This window comes from Calypte anna, chromosome 3, assembly GCF_003957555.1.
Source record: "Calypte anna isolate BGI_N300 chromosome 3, bCalAnn1_v1.p, whole genome shotgun sequence".
NCBI classification, from domain to species: Eukaryota; Metazoa; Chordata; class Aves; order Apodiformes; family Trochilidae; genus Calypte; species Calypte anna.
Genome location: NC_044246.1, coordinates 18937519 through 18957321, shown reverse-complemented (window position 1 = coordinate 18957321; position 19803 = coordinate 18937519). Strand labels below are relative to the sequence as shown.

The 19803-nt window shown below is 37.6% G+C and overlaps 1 protein-coding gene across 1 annotated transcript; it reads right to left on the bottom strand.

Annotated features, from left to right (window-relative positions):
* Positions 1-215: 215 nt before the first annotated feature.
* PREPL (prolyl endopeptidase like) lies at positions 216-19761 on the bottom strand. Its single transcript, XM_030447274.1, is given in 17 exon segments — positions 216-1412; positions 3098-3180; positions 4254-4380; positions 5300-5449; positions 5629-5845; positions 7252-7411; positions 7414-7426; positions 8178-8381; positions 9841-10026; positions 10567-10783; positions 13045-13145; positions 13147-13196; positions 15129-15311; positions 15929-15989; positions 16504-16704; positions 18934-19191; positions 19686-19761. Coding segments are annotated over 16 exon segments (2250 nt in total). The 5' UTR covers positions 19153-19191; positions 19686-19761; the 3' UTR covers positions 216-1334.
* Positions 19762-19803: the final 42 nt, after the last annotated feature.

Here is a 19803-nt window from a genome sequence, read left to right as displayed (position 1 = left end):
AAGTCTGCAGATTTGTAAAACTTATTCTGAAGGGGTGGCCCTGTATTTGTTAAACAGGTAAAAGCAAGCAAGACTAAATATAAAGTTGTGATGTCTCACCTCTTCTCAACTCAGAAAGAAGCTGAGATTATCCTCAAAGTTACAAAATACAGCTAATATGTGTCATTCTACATTCAGGACTGTATTTTCAATTTATTCCCCCTGCCCACCTCCACAAGTTAGAATACATTTGCATTCTCTTATTTCTTTTCCTGCCCTAACACTGAGGTGAGGTGTGCAAACCTCAGTGCAGCATAAGCACCAAAACAGCTTCTGAATGTCACACTTGCTCTTGTTCGTGTGTTTTGGTTTGCATTTGGAGGACCCCCAGTGCCTCACATTAACAGAAAGGAAAGGTAAGGCAATTTTACTTGCTGCAGTCTGTTCTGGACATGGAGTTTTTGGTTTGAGGATCTCATGGGGTTTGGTTTGAGGATCTTATGGCTACATACTGTATTTTCCACCAACTGCCTGTACCAGTTTCTGGCCCTATGTGTGCACTGTGCATCTATGTTAATGAGCAATCTGTAGCAGTTTTGTGCTTTGCTCAGAGGTCAGCTAAGCTATGAACCAGGCTGCTTTTGTGGGTACATGATTTTTCTCTGGAGACTCTAGCTAATCTCCTGGACATTTTTCTTCCAGATGGATTTGGGCACCTCCTGTTTAAAATTACCATGCTAGTTAAGGGAACTACAAGACTTTGAAAGCACTCAGATGAAACAATTTCACTAAAATCCCTGTTCCTGAGAGACTGTTTCTTCTTTGCAGCTTGTTCAGTCCCACCATATGATCAGTACAATGTGGGTGCTGTGTATCTAGGAAGGGCAATAATCATCATCACCTACATATGGAGGTTTAGTTTTAGTAGATCATAGTGAGCTTTTTAAGTCGGGTATCTTTTGTGAGTTTTACAGCCTGGTGTAAAATTTGGCCTTGGAAGAGAGGTCTTAGACTGGCAAGGCTGCTTGTACAGAGTGCAGTTCCTGTCAGGCTTTAAGCACCAAGTGTTGTGTTTCAGTTCCAGTTGCACAGTGCTGCACAGTTTGCTTATGTGAACAGAACTGCACTGAGCATACAGATGAATGCAGCTGACTACTGCTGTCCTGTCTGGCAGGGGAGAAATTCAGATCTTTGTATATTTATTAAGCCAATGCCACACCCAGCTTTGAATCTCTTGTCTGCTTGTGCCTATAGAGCAGAGATCCAAGAAGAGAGATTCTCTGGAGAAGCTGTTTGCTTTTCATATAGAAAAAAATCTGACCCAAAGTTCTTCAGATGGTTGATGTGTTTATGAGCTACTTGCACAATTTGACATCATGTTGGAGGTGGCATACTTCGAGTTCTTCGTTCAGAAAAGCAAGGTGTCTTGCAACCTAAAATAAAGAAAAGATTTAATTACAAAAATAAATTAATTGTTTGCACTATAGACCTTCAAGTTCTTGCACAGCTCTTATCTTCTCCCTTTCTCAAACTGTTGCTAAGCAATACCTTGCCAAAGACAGAATGAGGCTGTCTCTGAAACAATTAATTTTGGAAATAACTGCCACAACAGCGAAATATTTGCTAGGATTTGTTGAAATTAACAAAAATTTGTATTCAAGTGTTACAGTAGGAGACATCAATAACAATATGGCAGGTCTTGGTGGTGGTACAGATCATACATTGCAAAATGTGAAGATCAACCCCATCATACATGTTTTACTCAGGAGGAAAATGGAAGTTAATAGCCAGTAAGTACTTAATACTCTACAGTGAAAGATTATTTCTGCTGGAATTGTGTTTTGTACCGCTTTGAATCTTTAGTTCAAAGCTCTCAGCACATTACAACGGGAGTTTAAAACTATTTGGAGGCTCAAGACACAATGAGGTGCAATAATCTGGTTCTGTCAGTGGCTCTTCTGTGTATATTTAGATATATATACACAAATGTGTATTTTGTTATTTAGATAATGATATAAATTAAAAAAAACAGCAGTTGTTCTTGCAATGTCTGTAACAGGTTGCAAGAACAGTCTTAATGCCAGCAGGTTTGTTTTTTTTTTCTTTTAATACTTCAAACATATATTCAATCATAGAATCACAGACTGTTTGGGTTGGAAGGACCTTTAAGATCATCCAGTTCCAACCCTCCTGCCAGGGGCGGGGACACCTCCCTCAAAGCTCTGTCTAGCCTGGCCTTGAACACTGCCAGGGCGAGGGCAGCCACAACATCCATAAGCAACTTATGCCAGTGTCTCACCACCCTCACACTAAGGAATTTCTTCCTAGGATCTAATCTTAAACCTACCCTCTTGCAGTTTAAAGCCATTACTCCTTGTCCTATTACTACATGCCCTTGTAAGAAGTCACTCCCAACCTTCTATGTATGGCTCCTGCAGATACTGGAAAGCTGCTATAAGGTCTCCCCAGAGCCTTCTCTTCTCCAAGGTGAAAAACTCCAACTCTCTCAGCCTGTCCTAGCAGGAGAGGTGCTCCAGATCTCTGATCATCTTTGTGGCCCTCCTCTGGACTCACTTCTATAGCTCCATGGCCTTCTTGTGTTGGGGCCTCCAGAACTGGACACAGTAGTCCAGGTGGGGCCTCACAAGGGTGGGGTAGGAGGGGAGAATCACTTCCCCTGTCCTGTGGCAACACTCTTGATGCAGCCCAGGATGCAACTGGCTTTCTGGGCTACAAGCACATATTGCTGGCTCATGTTATGCTTCTCATCAACCAACACTCTCAAGTCCTCCCCAGGGCTGCTCTCCATCCACTCTCCACCTAGACCGTGTTTTTGCTTGGGATTGCCCTAACCCTAGGTGCAGGACCTTGCACTTTGCTGAACACCATGAGGTTGGCACAGGCCCAACTCTAAAGCCTCTCAAGGTTCTTCTGCATGGCACCCCTTCGCTCCAGCATGTCAACCACCCCACACAGCGTGGTGAGTGTACACTGAATTCCACTGTCCATGTCACTGATGAAGATGTGATTGGCTGCATCAACTACTGAGACTGAAGTATCGGTCAAGGGGACACCTCCCTCCAAGCTGTTAAGGATGTGTGCCATAAAGGACACATACCTCATCCACTGAATCCTCCCAAGATGAATCACAATGACTGCCAGTTGCCTGGATGTCTAAGATGATATTAGGGATCCAATTTCCTGGAACAATGAAGCCAGTGATCACTTGACATGGAATGAACAAGAGCAAAAGGTAAATGGAGATGTGACCTGTTTACACATAGATAATTCTGCCTTCTGTCCTGACAATTTCTGTTATTTCTTAAAAAAAAAAAAAAAAAAAAAAAAAAAAAGAATCAAACAGGGTCTTGCTGGGTTAACTGTTTGTGTTTCTATTAGCTGTATGTCTGTACATTTAGAGTTTTTGTTCTCCGAGTCCTTTTGGAAAAACATGCTCTTTTCTTTCTTTCTGAGTAACAGTGATTGCAGCATCTGCTATTTTTTCAACCACTGCATTTGGGCTGCTAGCAGAGAAGCAGCATAATGAATTTCAGAAAAGCTAATTCAAGATCATTTGGTAGTGGTGGTAAAAGCCTCTCCCCAGATTAGATGGTACTGGAAAATAATAAGGCCTGGATGTACCATTTACTGACAACAGTCCCCAGACTAGTGTCAAAGTGTTTATACTTTCAGGTATAAAAGTGTTTCTGCTTCGGAACTGTTGCCATTCTAACTTGGACTAACACCTGCTGTTTTAGCAAACTGTGAAAAGTAAGTTTTTATGAAGCAGCAAAAATATGGTTTTTACCTATGTGTTGTTGAGAACTGCAATCTGACTGTACCAGTAGCTGGGCTAGACAGTATGGGTTCACCTAGCCCTGTCCAACAGTCACCATATGTTGAGGCCTAGGAAGAAGTGAGTCCAACTCACATTCTCCCATCTACTTGTTTTTTTGATTTTTCACTTCAGAGGGTTTCCTGAACCTGTTGTGGTTGGTCACTAGTAGTATTTAACATGTATGTCTTTAACTATTTTTAAGCAGCTCTACAATACAAAGATACCTGGTCCCTCCTAAGGCTCCAGAGAGTGCCTCTCAGGAGCTGAGGTTTCTCTCTTATCAGCCTGACTGCACACCTCATCTTTCCAGATAATGGAAATTACTGTAGAGCTTTAGATACTGGATCGTAAAATAATGCATTTAAGGGGAGGGGTTAACATCTGTGGTGCTTAATTATATAGCTACTAATACTCTGCTTTAGTTAACTCCATGTACTTTTCTTACTTGTTGTGCTGGCATGATCTACTGCAGCCTTCCTCAGTTTCTGAACGTAGCGTAGGATTCCCATTAGTGGCACCCGTTGGTCGTTCTCATACGCTGTGATAAAAACTGAAGGATAGCACTGAGATGAAAGAAGAAAAGCAGTTAAAGACTTGACAACTTGATTTTTCTCAAAGTTACAAATCCTTTTGTATTTATCTTGCTGTACTGCTTGTGACAGTTTATCTAAAAACCCATCTATGATGTCACTACTTGCTCTAAACGCTAAACTGCAGAAGTATTTTGGTCTGAAAAATGACTCCCTACTGGGGATCATCTGCTTGCCAAAGTTAGTAAGAAACGTTCTTTCCCCACTGGTACAGGGCATGTGTCTGCTCACTGATGATTACAAAAAAAGGGGTGGTAAGTAATAATCATGTAATGGGTCTCCTCAGAACAGCAGAGTTTTACTTTTGCAATTTTTCTACACATAAAAAATAGCTGTTTCTATACAGTAAGATTTCACTTGATAAAACTATGCATCACAGCTAACAAGTTACTTCAAATAAAGATTTCTTTTGACAATGTCCAGCTATAGGTCCTTTCCTATTTCTTTGTTTGCCTCTGTAAAGGTATTTAATCAGATGAAATGCCTCCTCCCTCCTGTGACAAATACTGCAAAACCCAGTAGAACAACAGAAACCCCCCACAAAAGGAGAAGGTATTCTACATGCTTGTTACATGATAGAATAATGCAATACTTCCTGGCAGTCCTATAACAAAGACAGTTTTTGAGATCTATTAATTATTTGAGAGAAGGTATTTGGTTAGTTACAATAGTCACTTATGACTCCAAATATTGCTAATATTATTACTGAAATACTTTGTATTGATTCATTTTAACACAAAGCAGCAGCTAAGACAATTTTAAAATACTGAGGTTTAAAGTATTGAAAACGTAAAGTAGACTATTAAAAAAAAATTCCACTTATCTGCTTTTGTTTTCTTATAAACTATTACTTTTTATTACCACAGTATACCATTCAGAAAAACAGTTTTACCTGTGTCTTAATATTCTGGTATGGACAATAGCTTTTTATATACTTCATACATTTTTCATCTGCTAATGGATTTCCCCATTCTTCCTGTTCTTCAATTGTCAGTGGGAGATGAGTTTTCATCATTGTATTTAGAACATCTACAAAAGGAGCCTTAGAAGTTGAAACAAAAAAAAAAGGCAATTAGGACATAGAATCTCAAATGCTTAGGTCAAGGTTTTCTCAAATGAGGAAAGTGAGTTCTTAATTGGAATGTTTCCAGTTCTGAGACTGGAATGAAACAGAAAATAGAGTTTAATCTCATAACCTGTAAAAAGCCTGCAGCACCTCACCTGTAAAACCACGGCTCTGATGAGTTCTGGATCAGTGTTGCACAGGGCTCCTGCAAGAACTCCTCCTGCACTGGCAGCTGCCAGCGCTGTGTGTTTGGGCTGAGAAAATCCTAGTTTGTGCAGCAGCATGATGCAAGCCTTAAGGTCATGGAGACCTTTGAGTTTATTGTGCTGACATCCATCTTTGTGCCAGCGAAGGCCTAGCTCTCCTCCACCCCTGAAATGTAAAGCAATTCAAGTTGGAATCTCTTTGGAAAATGTTGCATGGCAAAGCTTCAGACTATGGAAGGACAGCAGCAAACACAGAACTGCAAAACCATAGTTTGCCTTAGCTATTAATGTTTCTTGATTCTTGTCCTTTATGGTTAAAACACACAATGTGCAAACAAAAAAAAACCAAAACCAATCATGCATGATGATTGGTTAAACTCCTAACTGTATTGTGTGTGCATGGGAACTCTGGAAAAGCAGTTGTCATTACCTTAGGAAATGACAGTCATTCTAGGTAATACAAAATCAAACACTGATTTCATTTTTGTATACAGGGAATTTATTATAAAAAAGATAAGCAAAACATTTTCAATACTTACCACTAACACCAGCATTTATTAAAAACATTAAAATAGGATTTCTGAGCTCCACACTCAAACTGTCAGGATGTCTTCTAATTAGCTTACATTTTGTGACTGTCAGTGTTTTGGTTATTTTCTCTAGAATTTCAAATACTACTTGAAGTATTACATTTTGTAATACAGAATTTTAAAATTTTTTATATTCCTTTTCATGTAACTATGATTTGGGTTCTAAGTCACCTGAAGCTTCCTTATTTAGGCTTTGAGTTTAAAATTAATTAACTGCTTAGTCTGCCAAAATTCTTCATTTGTGGATGAAAAATCTATTTTCATCTAGGACTGACTATCATCTTAAGATACTAAAAGGGGTGTGAGGAAAACCATCAGAATGCATTGGCAGACTGAGTACATTTGTAGGGTGAATTTGTTTTGGAGCTGGTATTTCAAACAATTGCTCATTCTCCCTCTTCTTTCCCCTCCCTGAAGTGGTTCTTTTGTTATCTTTACCTACTGAATTAGTATCTCAATAAGGACATGGAGCCTATTGTGGCTGTATAAAATCAGAACATTGGTAGCTAAACTGGAGGCAGAGAATTTAGCCAACAAAAGAACGAGGTTAAATGCTCAGTTGTTGCTGTAGAAGGCAAATGGCTTTCGGAAGCTGTAGCCTGAGCATTAGCACACAATGCCCTTGGAAGAGAGGGAGGTGGCATGTCACTGCAACTTGAACAGGTCATCAAAATTTTTCTTGAGCAAAAATGAGGCAAGAAGTAAGGGACTTCAAAAGATTAAAAGTTCCATACAGCCATCCTGTTGATTTAAGAAACCTAAATGCAATATGTGGTCTTGAAAGTGTAATGTTTTTTTCCCTTGAGGTAATTTTTTTTGTTAGAAGTGACTTTTAAAAAAATCTAAAAAGAGATGGAAATTGAGAGCATGAAAACTTAAGTATAGCCACATGAAAAATTATTTTGTACCACTTCAGTTGCATATCAAGAAATACCTGCATAACCCAGTGTAAAATCTTAATTCCATTTTGTATTTGACTTACCTAACATGGCAATATGCTAATATCCAACCCTCTTCAATTAACATCAGCTTCTCTTCTTTAAAGCTCATGTTCAAATCTATGCCATACGCTCCATATACATGAACCAGAAGTGGTTTCCTGTGTAGCTCTTTAGAAATTCATATTATGAAAACTGTAATTGCACTAAAGCTTCATCCTGGAAATGAAGGAGTATTTTACAATAAAGGACATTTCAGAAATCTCAATGACATATGGCAATGAAAACTTCAATTATTTATTTTAAAATGTGGGTTTTTTGATTACAGTAATTTTTTTCACTTAGAATGTACAAAGCACTCTTGAAAAATAAAGCGAGAGACTGAGCCTCTGCTGTGTAGGCTTAGGGATGCAGAGTATAAAATTCATTTAAGTGCAACACCTGAGGAGTTTTTAAACTACCAAAACACCAAAGTCTTCCTTCCTGCTTGAACACCAAGAATACCTATTATTAACAAAATAGTTTACCACTTACTGCAGCCACAAACTCTTTATTAACATCTCCAATTTTTTAAACTCGGGCTGTTAAAACTTTCTTTCTTGATCTACAACTGTGCAGCTGGGTGTGGGGTATTCTTTTCAACACATGGAATCTTTTCCATTTATCATGGACTGTATGATACCTATACTCAACTAGCAATTCTAAGTTATCCTATACTAATATTCTTGACTCATTGTGTACTGTTCTCTCCTAGCTACCCAGGATAATGGGGGAAAAAAAAATCATCTTATCACGACTCTTTCTGGTTCTTCTCTATAGGACTGAAGAAAACACCTACTGTTTAGTAACTATAGCACCAACTGCTCTTTACATTTTTTTAATCTGTATTCCCTGCCAAATGCATTTGCTTTAAATGGGTGGGGAGGAAGAGAAGAATAAAGGAAATGGGAAAAGGACTGAAAAATCTTACCTTGCTTTTAGCTAGTAAACGTGTAGTGTGACAATTCGTAATAATTGGTACCTCTTGCACAGCTTGTTCAATGAGATTATTTTCTTTAAATGAATATGCAAAACACTTAGGGGGGTGTACTGGGGAGGTGAGCTGAAAATAGCAAGTGCTGGTGGTATGTTCAGGATGAGATTCCAATTCAAATTCACAGGCCCACGTAGGTAGCTGAAAGAACACAGCATTTCAAGTGAGACCCTGACGCTGCTTCTGTAAATTTTGCCTAGTGTGTCCTTCAGGAGGAAAAGATTTTGAATACCAGGGTAATTATCTTCTGCTTTTATATAGCAAAATCTGTATTGCTTTTTAAATTCTGTGATAAAATAGTAAAAAAGTGAAAGACTTTGGCAAACTTTTCCCCTAAGGCCACTGGATAAATTTCAAAAGGGAAAAAAAAATTAAATTCAGTTTAAAATGGCCATTATCACAGGTTTGGTTTTTTTTTTTACATTAATGCATTCCTTGAAATTATTCTGCATTGGTTTTGGTTTTTTAGATCCTATTTCTCCTCTGATTTCCAGTCCTACTTCACCATGTTATCCAGCTAAGACCATGTCAGTTGTTATGCTTTTTCTGCGAGTTAGTTCAGTGATGCTGAGCCACTGAAAACTGCTGCCTTTTAACTTTGTTCCTAGTGCCAGCCATTGTGAAGAACAAAACCTTTTCCTGGCACATTCACCCTCAGACACTTAGTGCTATTATATTTAAGATTTTTAACTCTGCTAAGAATAAAAGAAATCAAGATTCATTCTTTGAGAGCAGCAGGGACATAGTCAAACCCTCTGCCAGGCCACTGCTTACTTGGGTTAGGCTGCTAGAGACTTCTGAAACAGCAGATGAAGTCCAAGTTCTCCAGAGTAACTGCTGACCCTTTCTGAATAAATCAACTTAGACCTTTTTAAAAAATGAGGGGTTTCAGAGACCATACAGTGTGCTTAAAAAGCCTTTTTATAGAATGCAGCATTGGTAGCTTGTCACAATAAACTTGCGAGTTCTTCAGATTGTATTTTTCAGGCAAACAAATCAATTAACTACTTCTTCTGAATGGTCTCCAGAAATCATGGGTTTTAATTGAGTCACTGTGTTTTTAATCCACATGTATTTAGCAACAACTAGAGAAGGGAAGAAATACTTTGCACAAATTGTACTGCAGTGTCTGTATTTGTCTTCTGAATATTCTATTCTTTCTTCTGTGGGAGGCTTATTTCCTTGCTTACACTGATGAGTGTAACCAAAACTAGGCCCAGTAAAACAAAGTAAAATGTTTAAGGAATCAGGTCTTATTTTTCATTAGCAATCAGCTGTATTGTAAAGAGCTTGACAGTAGTGACTGGAAGAACTGACTCTTAAGAACTGACTCTGTAAGATGCCAAGTGCTACAAGAAGCCACCATATGAAATACTGAAGAACAGCCACAAGTAATACATTTACTCATAATGGCAAACCTCTTAGTATTATAACCACTTCCAGTCTGGAAATTTATCTTTGCTTTCATTATAATCTTAAACTGCAAAAAAAAACCCAAAACAAAGAAAGAGTGATGGAAAAATACAATGTTGCTTATGAAGCAACAATGTAGAAACTGCAGAAATACGTTTTTGCTTAATACAATGTTGCTAAAACATACCTTTACTGACTGAACTGAATGTGAAACCAAAGAGAGCACATTTAAGTAAAGATGACCAGCATTCTTCAGAAACATAATACAGTGATCACTGAACATCTCCAAGTCTACCAGCTTGGTTTTATCTTCCAGTGCATAAACCAGCTGCCAGTTCTCCATGCCACTGGAAGCTACTGGTGCCTTCATCAACTGTAACAACAACAAACAACCTTGCATTACTAAGATGTAGTAGGAGTTACATATGAGATGTACAGACATACAGGTGGTCTCAAGCAACATTTTTATTGCAAAAAAAATGCTTTGTACTCTAGGGTTTTGGCTGACTAAAACTGGAGAATGTTAAACTCCCTCAGGTAAAATGAAAGAACAATTTAGTAGCAGGTAGGTTCAACTCATAGATTAATTTATAGAAGACTAATGCAATAAGTACTTCAAGTGTGGCCAGCAGAACTGTAGGTGCTTTGGTTATACAGACTGAGATCACCAATTTAAATTTTAATACAAGGGAAATGGCTGTTAAAGCACAGTCATTTCCTGATCTTGCCAAAGAGTTAGAATCAAATGATGTGCTACAGGCAAGACTCTATGTACTACTACTACCTGTCTTTAAATGCATGTGGCTCTCTGTGTAATTCTCTTAATTATCTCAGTAAGCTGTGAAGCACAGAATAAAAGGCCAGCCTTACAGGTATCTGAATGCATCCTATGCTTCTTGTAAGTTAAAATTACCTTATATTCTGCAGGTTCTCCATATGTAGTAAGAATATATAACTCATCATTTCTGTGCTCAATGTGGTAAATGACCCCTTTTGTTCGTGCTTGTACAAGGGTAGGTAACTTAAAAGGGTGTCTACAGTCAACCAGCCAAACTTCTGAGGTTGTCTTGCTGTTGCTGTTGATAGTAAGAAAACGCCTGTCTTTTGTGCAACATATGTCCACAAAGAATCTGGAAGAAATACTGTATATTAATAAAAAAAAATACTTTAACCTTTAAGTATTTTTAAAATACATGAGTTGTTTTAGAGTCATGGGCGTTCATCATCAAAGTAAGCAGCAGTCTGGTGAAACTCTAGACTGCTTGGTTACCAAATCCTCTCCTACTGCATTTATCCTGGGATTCAAAAACCCAGAGTCTTGTGTGTGGAACCTGAAATCTGCAAAGCAAGCAGTTCAGTTGTTGCCCAACTGAATCCAGGTTTTGCCATCACTGTGACTGGAGGCTCATTGATATATACAGGCTTTAAAAATCAGTAAAAATGTAGAACTTCTTATTGAGCTTGTAAACATATTTAAAGAAAGAAAAAAGTAGTAACAGATAATTTAATTAAGGTAATCATGTGGCAACAGCAATAAAAAAAGTAGGAACTACTATAAATTGATAAAAAGCCTAAGTGTTACTGATGTAAATTTGTCTTAAGTGAGCAAGACAAAAAAAGAGACTTTTTTTAAAAAAGTACCAAGGCCTAGATTAGACAAGATGGACAGCGTTGAACTGATAAAGCTGGAATATAGAAACTAGTAATGGAAATATCTAAGAAACTAGGAACTATCTAATGGTTTTAAATGCTTCTAGAAAGAGGAAAAATCTAGAAAGAGAAAACAGAACGATTAAGTGGCTGGATGCTAATATTAGATAAGTTCAGGCTCAAAGTAAAATTCAAATTTCTGATAAGTTACCCTAATTAATTAGAATGTCACATCTTGAGATAGATTCTTTACTGTTTTGTTTTTAAGACTGGATGTCTCTAAAAGCAAACCTATGTCCAACACAAAGATCCAGAAGATTTCATCGAGAAGTTGCAGGGTTGAGTTCCATAATCTGCATTATAGAGATCATACATTTGACTGCAATAACAATCCCTTTAGACCTCAAAATATTAGGCTGGTGAAGGAAAGGATGGTTTAGATAGCATTTTCAGTGCCTTTAATTATTTGCAGGTGGAAGAACTCAAATTCTTTTTATACTATTGTTTTTTTTTATTGTACCCTCCTGACATCTTTAGGTGGACAGGCCCAGTGGGGGATCTGAAGTCTGAAAGGAATCAGCCTCCTGCCTCTCTAGTGCACACAGATGTGGCAAGAGCATGGCACTGCATTCAGTAGAGTCCAACAGTTCAGCTCTGCTGTCCTTACTTCTAGGACAGTCAAGCTGAAATGCAGGTTACACTTACTTCAAAGACTGTAACCTTAATATTACTTTTTTTTTCTGTCTTTATTTAAGGAAGTCAAGAAATTTTCAGCTCCTAAAAAAAATATATTTGATTGCACCTAAAAGAGCTAGTGAGATGTGTAATGGAACTGCCCAGTGACAATACAAAAGAATGTCTGGCCATCTCCTATGAACAAGTGAGGTCAGCTTTGAGCTGCAACAGCACATGAACCTTTAGAGTAAGTTTCTAGCAGATCTACTGTAATGACCATGACTTTCAGAATTATGCCAACAGTTTCCCCATGGGGAAGTGTCAGGTTAGTGTAACTTGATTTTTCCAAAAGTATGCATCAAATGGAGCTTGAATAAAAGGATCTTATTTACTCCACCTCAACTGTAGATTTTTTTAGGCTTTTTAGATGAAAGTATAATTGAAAATTCTTTACTGAATGTGTAACTTGAATTAAGAATAATCACAAGCATTTATGGAATGCTGTACAAATCTACCATGTTATATGGCTGAAAAAACAGTTCTGCACTCAATTTAGCAAGAGCCTTCTTGTCTTCCTAAACCACTCCTTAAAGAAAGGTTATTGAGAGGGTATTCAGTCAACAATAGTTCTGTCTCTAGGAATGCTGTAATGATTTTGCTCATCCATTACCCAGAGCAAGGATTAGCCTGAACTTCTGCGTTTTTTCAAGAGATGTATCAGACATCAATAGCAGAGAAAACAAAATGAAATCCACAGTCTGATTTACCCTCTGTGAAACTGTCACACATTCATTAAAGGACACCCTGACCTGAGACTGACCTTGACATTTATAAACTCAGCTGAACTCGTGAGGTAAGAGAGGAAAGGTAAATCGCTGTTGATCACATATCAAGAGAACAGACCACATTCTCAGACTGCATAAGGCACTACTGACAGCAGAAAAAAAAAAATGCCTTTTACCATTTGAAATATGATCTGGAAGAATTTATTTTCCAAACCAGTTACATTTTACACATAAGATACTTTAAATATGTAAAGGATTTGATATATTATAGTAAGTATTACCTTGCATCTTGTTCTGTATAAACTAACTTAGTATGTTTCTGATTAGTGAAAGTGGTCATAAACACATTCTGGCATTTAAGGTTCTTCTGACTTGTGTAATTACAGAACATCATTTGCAGCCCATTCTGGAAAAAAGACAACATATATAAAATCTGGACATTATAAAATATTACTGAGAGGAAATGGACTCTGTGACTGCCAGTGCTGAAAAAAGGTGGACTGCAGCAGGCGTGGAACTGAGCATTTCTAGATCCCAGAGGATGGGTAAGCCACTGAAAGGTTTTTCCATGTTTTCTCTGAATCCCACAGAACAAGAATCTTATATATATTAAAATTAAGATTTTTAAAAAAGTGCAGAGGACAGAACACAGGGAGAGGTTGGCTCTGTGAGAGTTTTGGTGGTATCAGGAAAACAGACTATGTATGGCTGTTTAAAACAGCAGAGAAACAGAGGATTACATGGAGTCAGTGAGATAATGAGGAGTATGAAAGCTGCACCACTACATGTGGTTGCATGCAAACCATTTAGAGAAGAGACAATACACATGCCCCATGGCTACTGCTGAGATCAAAAATCTCCAGGTTTATATGCTTGTGTATGTGTTTGCAACATTACAAATGTAAGAATGCAGGATCTTTGCTATTCTGAAGCTTAGTAATCTGACTGATCCAGCCACATTACTGCTGTCTCTGCTATTCCTACAGTTACCAGAATGATGTTGAATATATATTCTTTAAAATGTTATTGTATGCTGTCTTATGCATACATACTGATTTCTGGTCCAAAACCTGAGGAACTACCACACTGAAGTAATGCAAACAATTTGGCTACCTGAACAGCAACGTGCTCCAAGTGCACAAGTGAATTAAGTGTTCACCATGAAGACAGGAATTCTCAAGAAACTTCATTTGTTTGCCTGCTGGTTGTGCATCATGTAATGCAACCATGCACTTTGCAAGTGGTCATAAAAAACCTAATTCTCTTGCTCACACTTGAGCTCCCTCTGCATTTTGTGACCCCCTATGTACCTCGATTTCACCTGTGGGGTTTTACAAATGGTGTGTAACCGTCTATCATTCTAATAGTCACTTTTTTTGTACTCTTATTACCTGCCATAATGTGTCAGCGAGGCAGCCAACAGGGAGTTGTTCCTTAAATATATTGATCTTTCCAGACAAACTAGCATAGGTATTAAATCTATTATTAGTAAAAAATGTCACTGGCAAATTTTCAGGCCTGGTTTGCAACAGGCACTATAAACTTCTATTGTGCAAATACTCAGAACATGAAATCCTGCAACAGTTTCATTTTTATAACGAGGAAGTTATTTACTGACAGTTTTAAATTTTAATTGCCCTGCTCAGGCAAACTGCTAATTGTACTATTTATACTTTATATATTCTAAAATATCACCCCCCAAAAAAAAGAAGCTGTGGAACTGGTACACACAGTATTGCACTCCTTTTGCTATATTCTTTAACGTACTACAAAAAAGAAAGGTTTCCCATTCACTCAGTTCACCTCTGCTTCTTTTGCAAGTAAAGCTAATGTAATCTGTACTGAAAGAACTGACTTAAGGCCTGACTGAATTCTTGGGTATTTGAATTGTGGCCCACATCCAGAGTCCAGCTGAAGTTCCAGACAGTATTTAATAGTCAGGCAGCACATGCACATTTTTCAGTGAAGTGCCTACAGCTATTGGTGTGACATAAGTTGTAGCTGTAAGGGTTTAATAACTAAAACATTTTTCAAAAAGATCTTAATATTGCAAATAGCTATGTCAGTTGAATCAAATTAAAAGGAAGATCTGCATGACTGTTCAAACACTCTAAATGTTTGCTTTTACAAGAAGGAAACTGTGTCATAAAAGCAGTAGCTTTTCACCACATCAGATTAAACTTTGTTTTGTGCAGTGTGGAAGAAATCATAAATTCATAAAGTCTGTAAAGATTAAATCATAACGTGTGAGCTTTTGCTTCCTTGTTTTTAAAATTTTTAATATTATTTGTAGACTAACAAAAATGTTTGTGGTTGAAATTGCTGTGATCCACAGGATATTTATATACAACTTACAACTAAATACATTTGGGAATTACTCTTTCCACGACAGAAAAATCACCAAGTTTCATAACAACGCAGGTTGCCTTTTCAGAATTTCCACTTTTTAAATTGATGGCCATGTATCTCTGATCTGGTGAAATTCTGATCCGTTGAATAAAGGCATCAGACAAACCGAGATCTTCAGTGCTAAATAAAATGTCAGCATCTTTCTTCATCTATACAGAAAAAAAGAAGTAGCAAAAATCTTGTAATTAAGCATCTGACAAAACGCACAGTAGCTGTTAATGTCTGTCTTTAACAACTCTGCTTGCAATACTCACAAACGTACTACTGGAATTTACTAACCAAATATTTGTCTTGCAAGGTTATTTGCAAATGTACTTTGTAAGTATAAAACAAATTACAGTTCAGGAAAAAAAAGGCCTTGTAGTTCCTACTAAAAATATTTTTAAGGTGGTGGCTTCTAGCAAATGTATTAAATTTTAAAGTTCAGATACCTAAAGCACAGTTGTTTTTACTAAACACAATCAGTAAATTTTTTCCCCACCCCTTCAGGAATAAAAAAAAAAAAAAAAAGCATTCAAAATATTAAGTTGGAGCTCTGAAAGAACAACTTAATCTCTTTCCTCTCCCAAAACTTGCTTTAGTGTCATTGTGTACTATTCTATTCACTTTGCCTTTTCAGAATCAGGACTCTAGAGTTACTCAATCATTAAAGAATTTTACAAAAGTATTTTTAGTTTAGTTATTTTAAGAAACAGATATATTTGTAACATTTTTAATAGCTGTACCATATTAGGAAGAGAAATCCCTTACCATCACCTGCTTTTGAAAGAAACACACAGCCATTCTCTTCGAAGTACACATTCTCTCCAAACCTGATCTGTTCAATACAAAAGAAAAACATTTCAAGTCTAACATGGTAGGACTATTTCCTTAGACTCTCTATATTCAATCATTGTTCTGTAAAACACAATTTTAATATATATAAATGACAAAACACAACACTTATATTTGACACTTAAGAAGGAACTGCAGAAATCAGGAAGGTGCTTTCAAAGTTGCAACACTTGAACTGCCTGTACCTGCTCTAAATTTAACAAAAGGCTCAGATTAGCTGCAATTGCTCTTGTAACTGAGTGTCTTGTATCCTGTATCAAGAAGTCAGACAACTGTTGCATCTTGATTTGCTTTTGCCTATGGTGAAATTGGGGTAAATACGTAACAACTGTAAGCTGTTCTAAACACATACTGTTACTATTGACAATTTTAAAATTTTCAAAACTTCAAACTACCACTATAAAATAACCAGTAAACCAGCATTTCAGAGCAAGAATGGCTTCACTGCCTTTTATTTGTACTCAGTGATAAGAAATGTTTATATCTTTGCCACTTACCTTTGGGGTTCCTAAACAGAATGTGTACTTGTTGTGCAATTCTTCTAATTTTTCCTTGATTCTTTTGGTCATAGCTTTGTACCTTGCTGAAATATCATTCCACCTTTCCTGCTCTGATTTCAGAAGATTCTTGTTCAAAAACTCTGATGTTATTATGGATCTATTTTCCTTCTTTTCTGAAGGGATTTTTGTTCCTTCCTGCTAAGTAAGGAAAGACAACAATGGCTATAAGCTAGCACTCTGTACTCCAGTATGAATATACTGATGCAATAATACTTCCTGACATACAGACCCCAAACCAACTTTACATTATTAGAATGGTACATGCCATTAAAAGAAAAAACACTGCTAGAATAAGTTTTTCAATCTTTCTGACCTTTTAGAGAGGCATTGTTAAATGTGGTTAACACATGTATTGGTCTTCTCTTCAATACTTAGGCCACTATGAATATATACTCTTAATTATTTGTAAAGGTGTGTTCTTGTTCTAGAACTAGTTTTCATTTAACTTGTATGGAATTCTGTTATTTTTCTGCCCTTGGAGGTATTTCCTCATAATTTTCCTGTCTTAAGAATATAATTTCTCATTTCCTTTCTATGAAGTGAAGCGGTGAACTGATACAGGATCTTGAACAATTTTATCCAAGATAAACTTAAGGATGAGGTTTTCCACAATCCCTGAGCAGACTACTGCTACCTCACTGCCAGCAAAGCTGTCATCTCTTCTAAAAATGTTAGAAAAGCATTAAAATTGCTAGAACAATGCTACTTCTCTTTGCTTGTGGTAAAATCATTTGATTGAATAATAAGCCTAACAATACACCAAATTACCAAGTTACCAAATTCCCTAAGAACATGAACCACGTAATTCATGAGAATATATGAGTCTTCGTTACAGAACAAAAGTCCCTCGAGCTAAGCATACCAGATAGGATGCACAAGTGTAAGAAACTAAAAGCCCTTTGAGAAGCTCTGGAATGACTGTCTAATTGGTCAAGAAATTGCAGGATGTGTTAGTTGTACCACATTCACCATAAAAAATTGCTGTAAGAAAACACCATCCCCCAAAGCAGAAGCAACCAAAACCCCCACAGTGGCCACAAATGGGTACTTAAGGAAGCATAAGAAAAAGACAAGCACCAGTAATATTCCCCAAGAGATTTCTAGATATGTTAAAAGTCTACTTCATGCTCATACATCATCTCCTCTTACATCTATGTACATTTTAGCATCCACAACCTATTCTGGCAACTTCCACTCGTTATGAATCTTTTAATGAATTTCCCTCTTTTTTTATTTTCAAGAGTTTCCATTGCATTTATTTGGAAATAGTATATAGAGCTGGTGGCTAGTGTAGGTGTATACTAGTTACTGTGCACCTCCCTGCCTGGAAAAAAGTAAGTCATATAGAAGAGCATATGGAAAGATTTTGAGAATAGCAGAGGATCTCAGGGACAACTGGTTTGCAAATATTTGTTCCAAAGCAAACAGGCATTGGCTCCATTCAAATGAAAACCACTTGTTTGTATCCTGGAATCAATGGTGTAGACCAGCTTTTCTGTGTTAGCATACTGACAATGAATAAACAGAACCATGAATTCTCATCCCTCAAGAAATCATGTTCTCCTTGAAACACCTGTTTATGTTTCAGGCACAAACATAGGGACTGCTTATATTATGGTTAGACATAAGAGGGTTACAAGATGATCTTTGTGTCACTTTTGAAGAAACAGTCAACTTGAAACAATATTAGAACAACACAACCATCTGAAAACAACAATCTTCTTAAATATTTACACATTATGCAGAAAAATGAGTTTACAGGCTATTATAGTACAGTATGGTTTTATTGTATCTTTAGCAACCTCTGTATTAGAAAGAGAAACAGAAAACCTCAAATTACTTCAGTCCATTTTCTGACTCTGATCATATTTTGCCACTGATTTACACAGTATTTAATACAGAAATAAATCCAAGTACACTTCAAAGTATAGTTTAAATAGTTATGAGAATTCAGTAACCATTTTAATATTTAATATGGTGCAAACCACACAAAAGGTCAAGTTTTGTTGAGCCAGCTCACAGTGGGTTAAGCTTGGTGTCATCAATTTGGACACCTTATTTCTACACTAGCTGCTCTCTCCCCTGTTTTCTTCTAACACTTTGTATGAAATCTTTTTAGAGGATAATGATTTTTTTTTAATTGCTACTGTAGGAGTATCAACCAAAATGCAGCTTTACACAAAACACTGTAGGAAAGTTGGACAACTTTGTATGTCTTTGAACATTACTGACATCCTAGTACTTCTCCCTGTGCCTCAAACTCCTTAGGAAAAACATGTTTCCTCAACATTTAAAAAATACGTCTGGCTTGCTTAACAGATGTGCCGCGGTGGCTGTTGTCATTAAGCCTTTACTTAGATAGCATACCTTGCAGGAAAAGAATCTCCATGGCAGGATGCTTCCAGGTGGCAGAGTCCTGTGCGTGCAGGTACTTCCTGAACAGTCCAGGACGTGGCGCTTTTTTTGTTTTATTTTACTATGAAGACATAATGTCTGAACATGGTTTTCCTTAGAGTAGTACCTCATACTGCAGATGAGACCTTGGAAAAGATTTCTCAGTCCATCCCGTGAAGTCCTAACCTTCATTTCTTGATAGTGCCTGAAATTTCTGACCGTCCCAGACTGCTGATTATTTAATCATATGTGTGTGAAATAGACATAACATCAACTTAAAAATACTTCTCTATCAAAGAGATAAGGCTGAATGATTAGGTAAATCAGATGCGAAGAAGCACTGAAACTTACGCTTTCTTAACAGCTGGTACTGGTGCTTTAGCTTGCATATTAACCTGGTTCCTGGTGGTTGAAAGTTTTATCTCTAGGGAACCATCAATTTAGATAAAGGAAGACGCAACCTTGCACGTTTAAATGTTGAAGAACCAAAACCCAGGAGATTTTTAAAGTTTTCTCCCCTCTGGAAGTATGCTAACTAAAACAATAAAATCGCTTTATCTCAAGCGGGTAACTTGTCACTAAGAGCTGAACTCCCTCGCAGCAACGCGGTCAGAGTCTGCAGCCCTGCGGAGGGGAAAGGCCCCGCGGGTACGCTGCCCGCCGTCCCGTTACCGCCACCCGCAGAAGCCGGCCCGGCCCTGCTCCCCGCCGGCCCTGCCCCTCACCGCCGCCTCAAGCCCGTGCCGCAGCCCGCGCAGGGACTCGCTGCCTCCGGCGGGGCCGTACGCGCTCTCCCTCCGGCCGGGCTGCCCGGCAGAAGATGGCAGGACAGCGCCAGCAGCT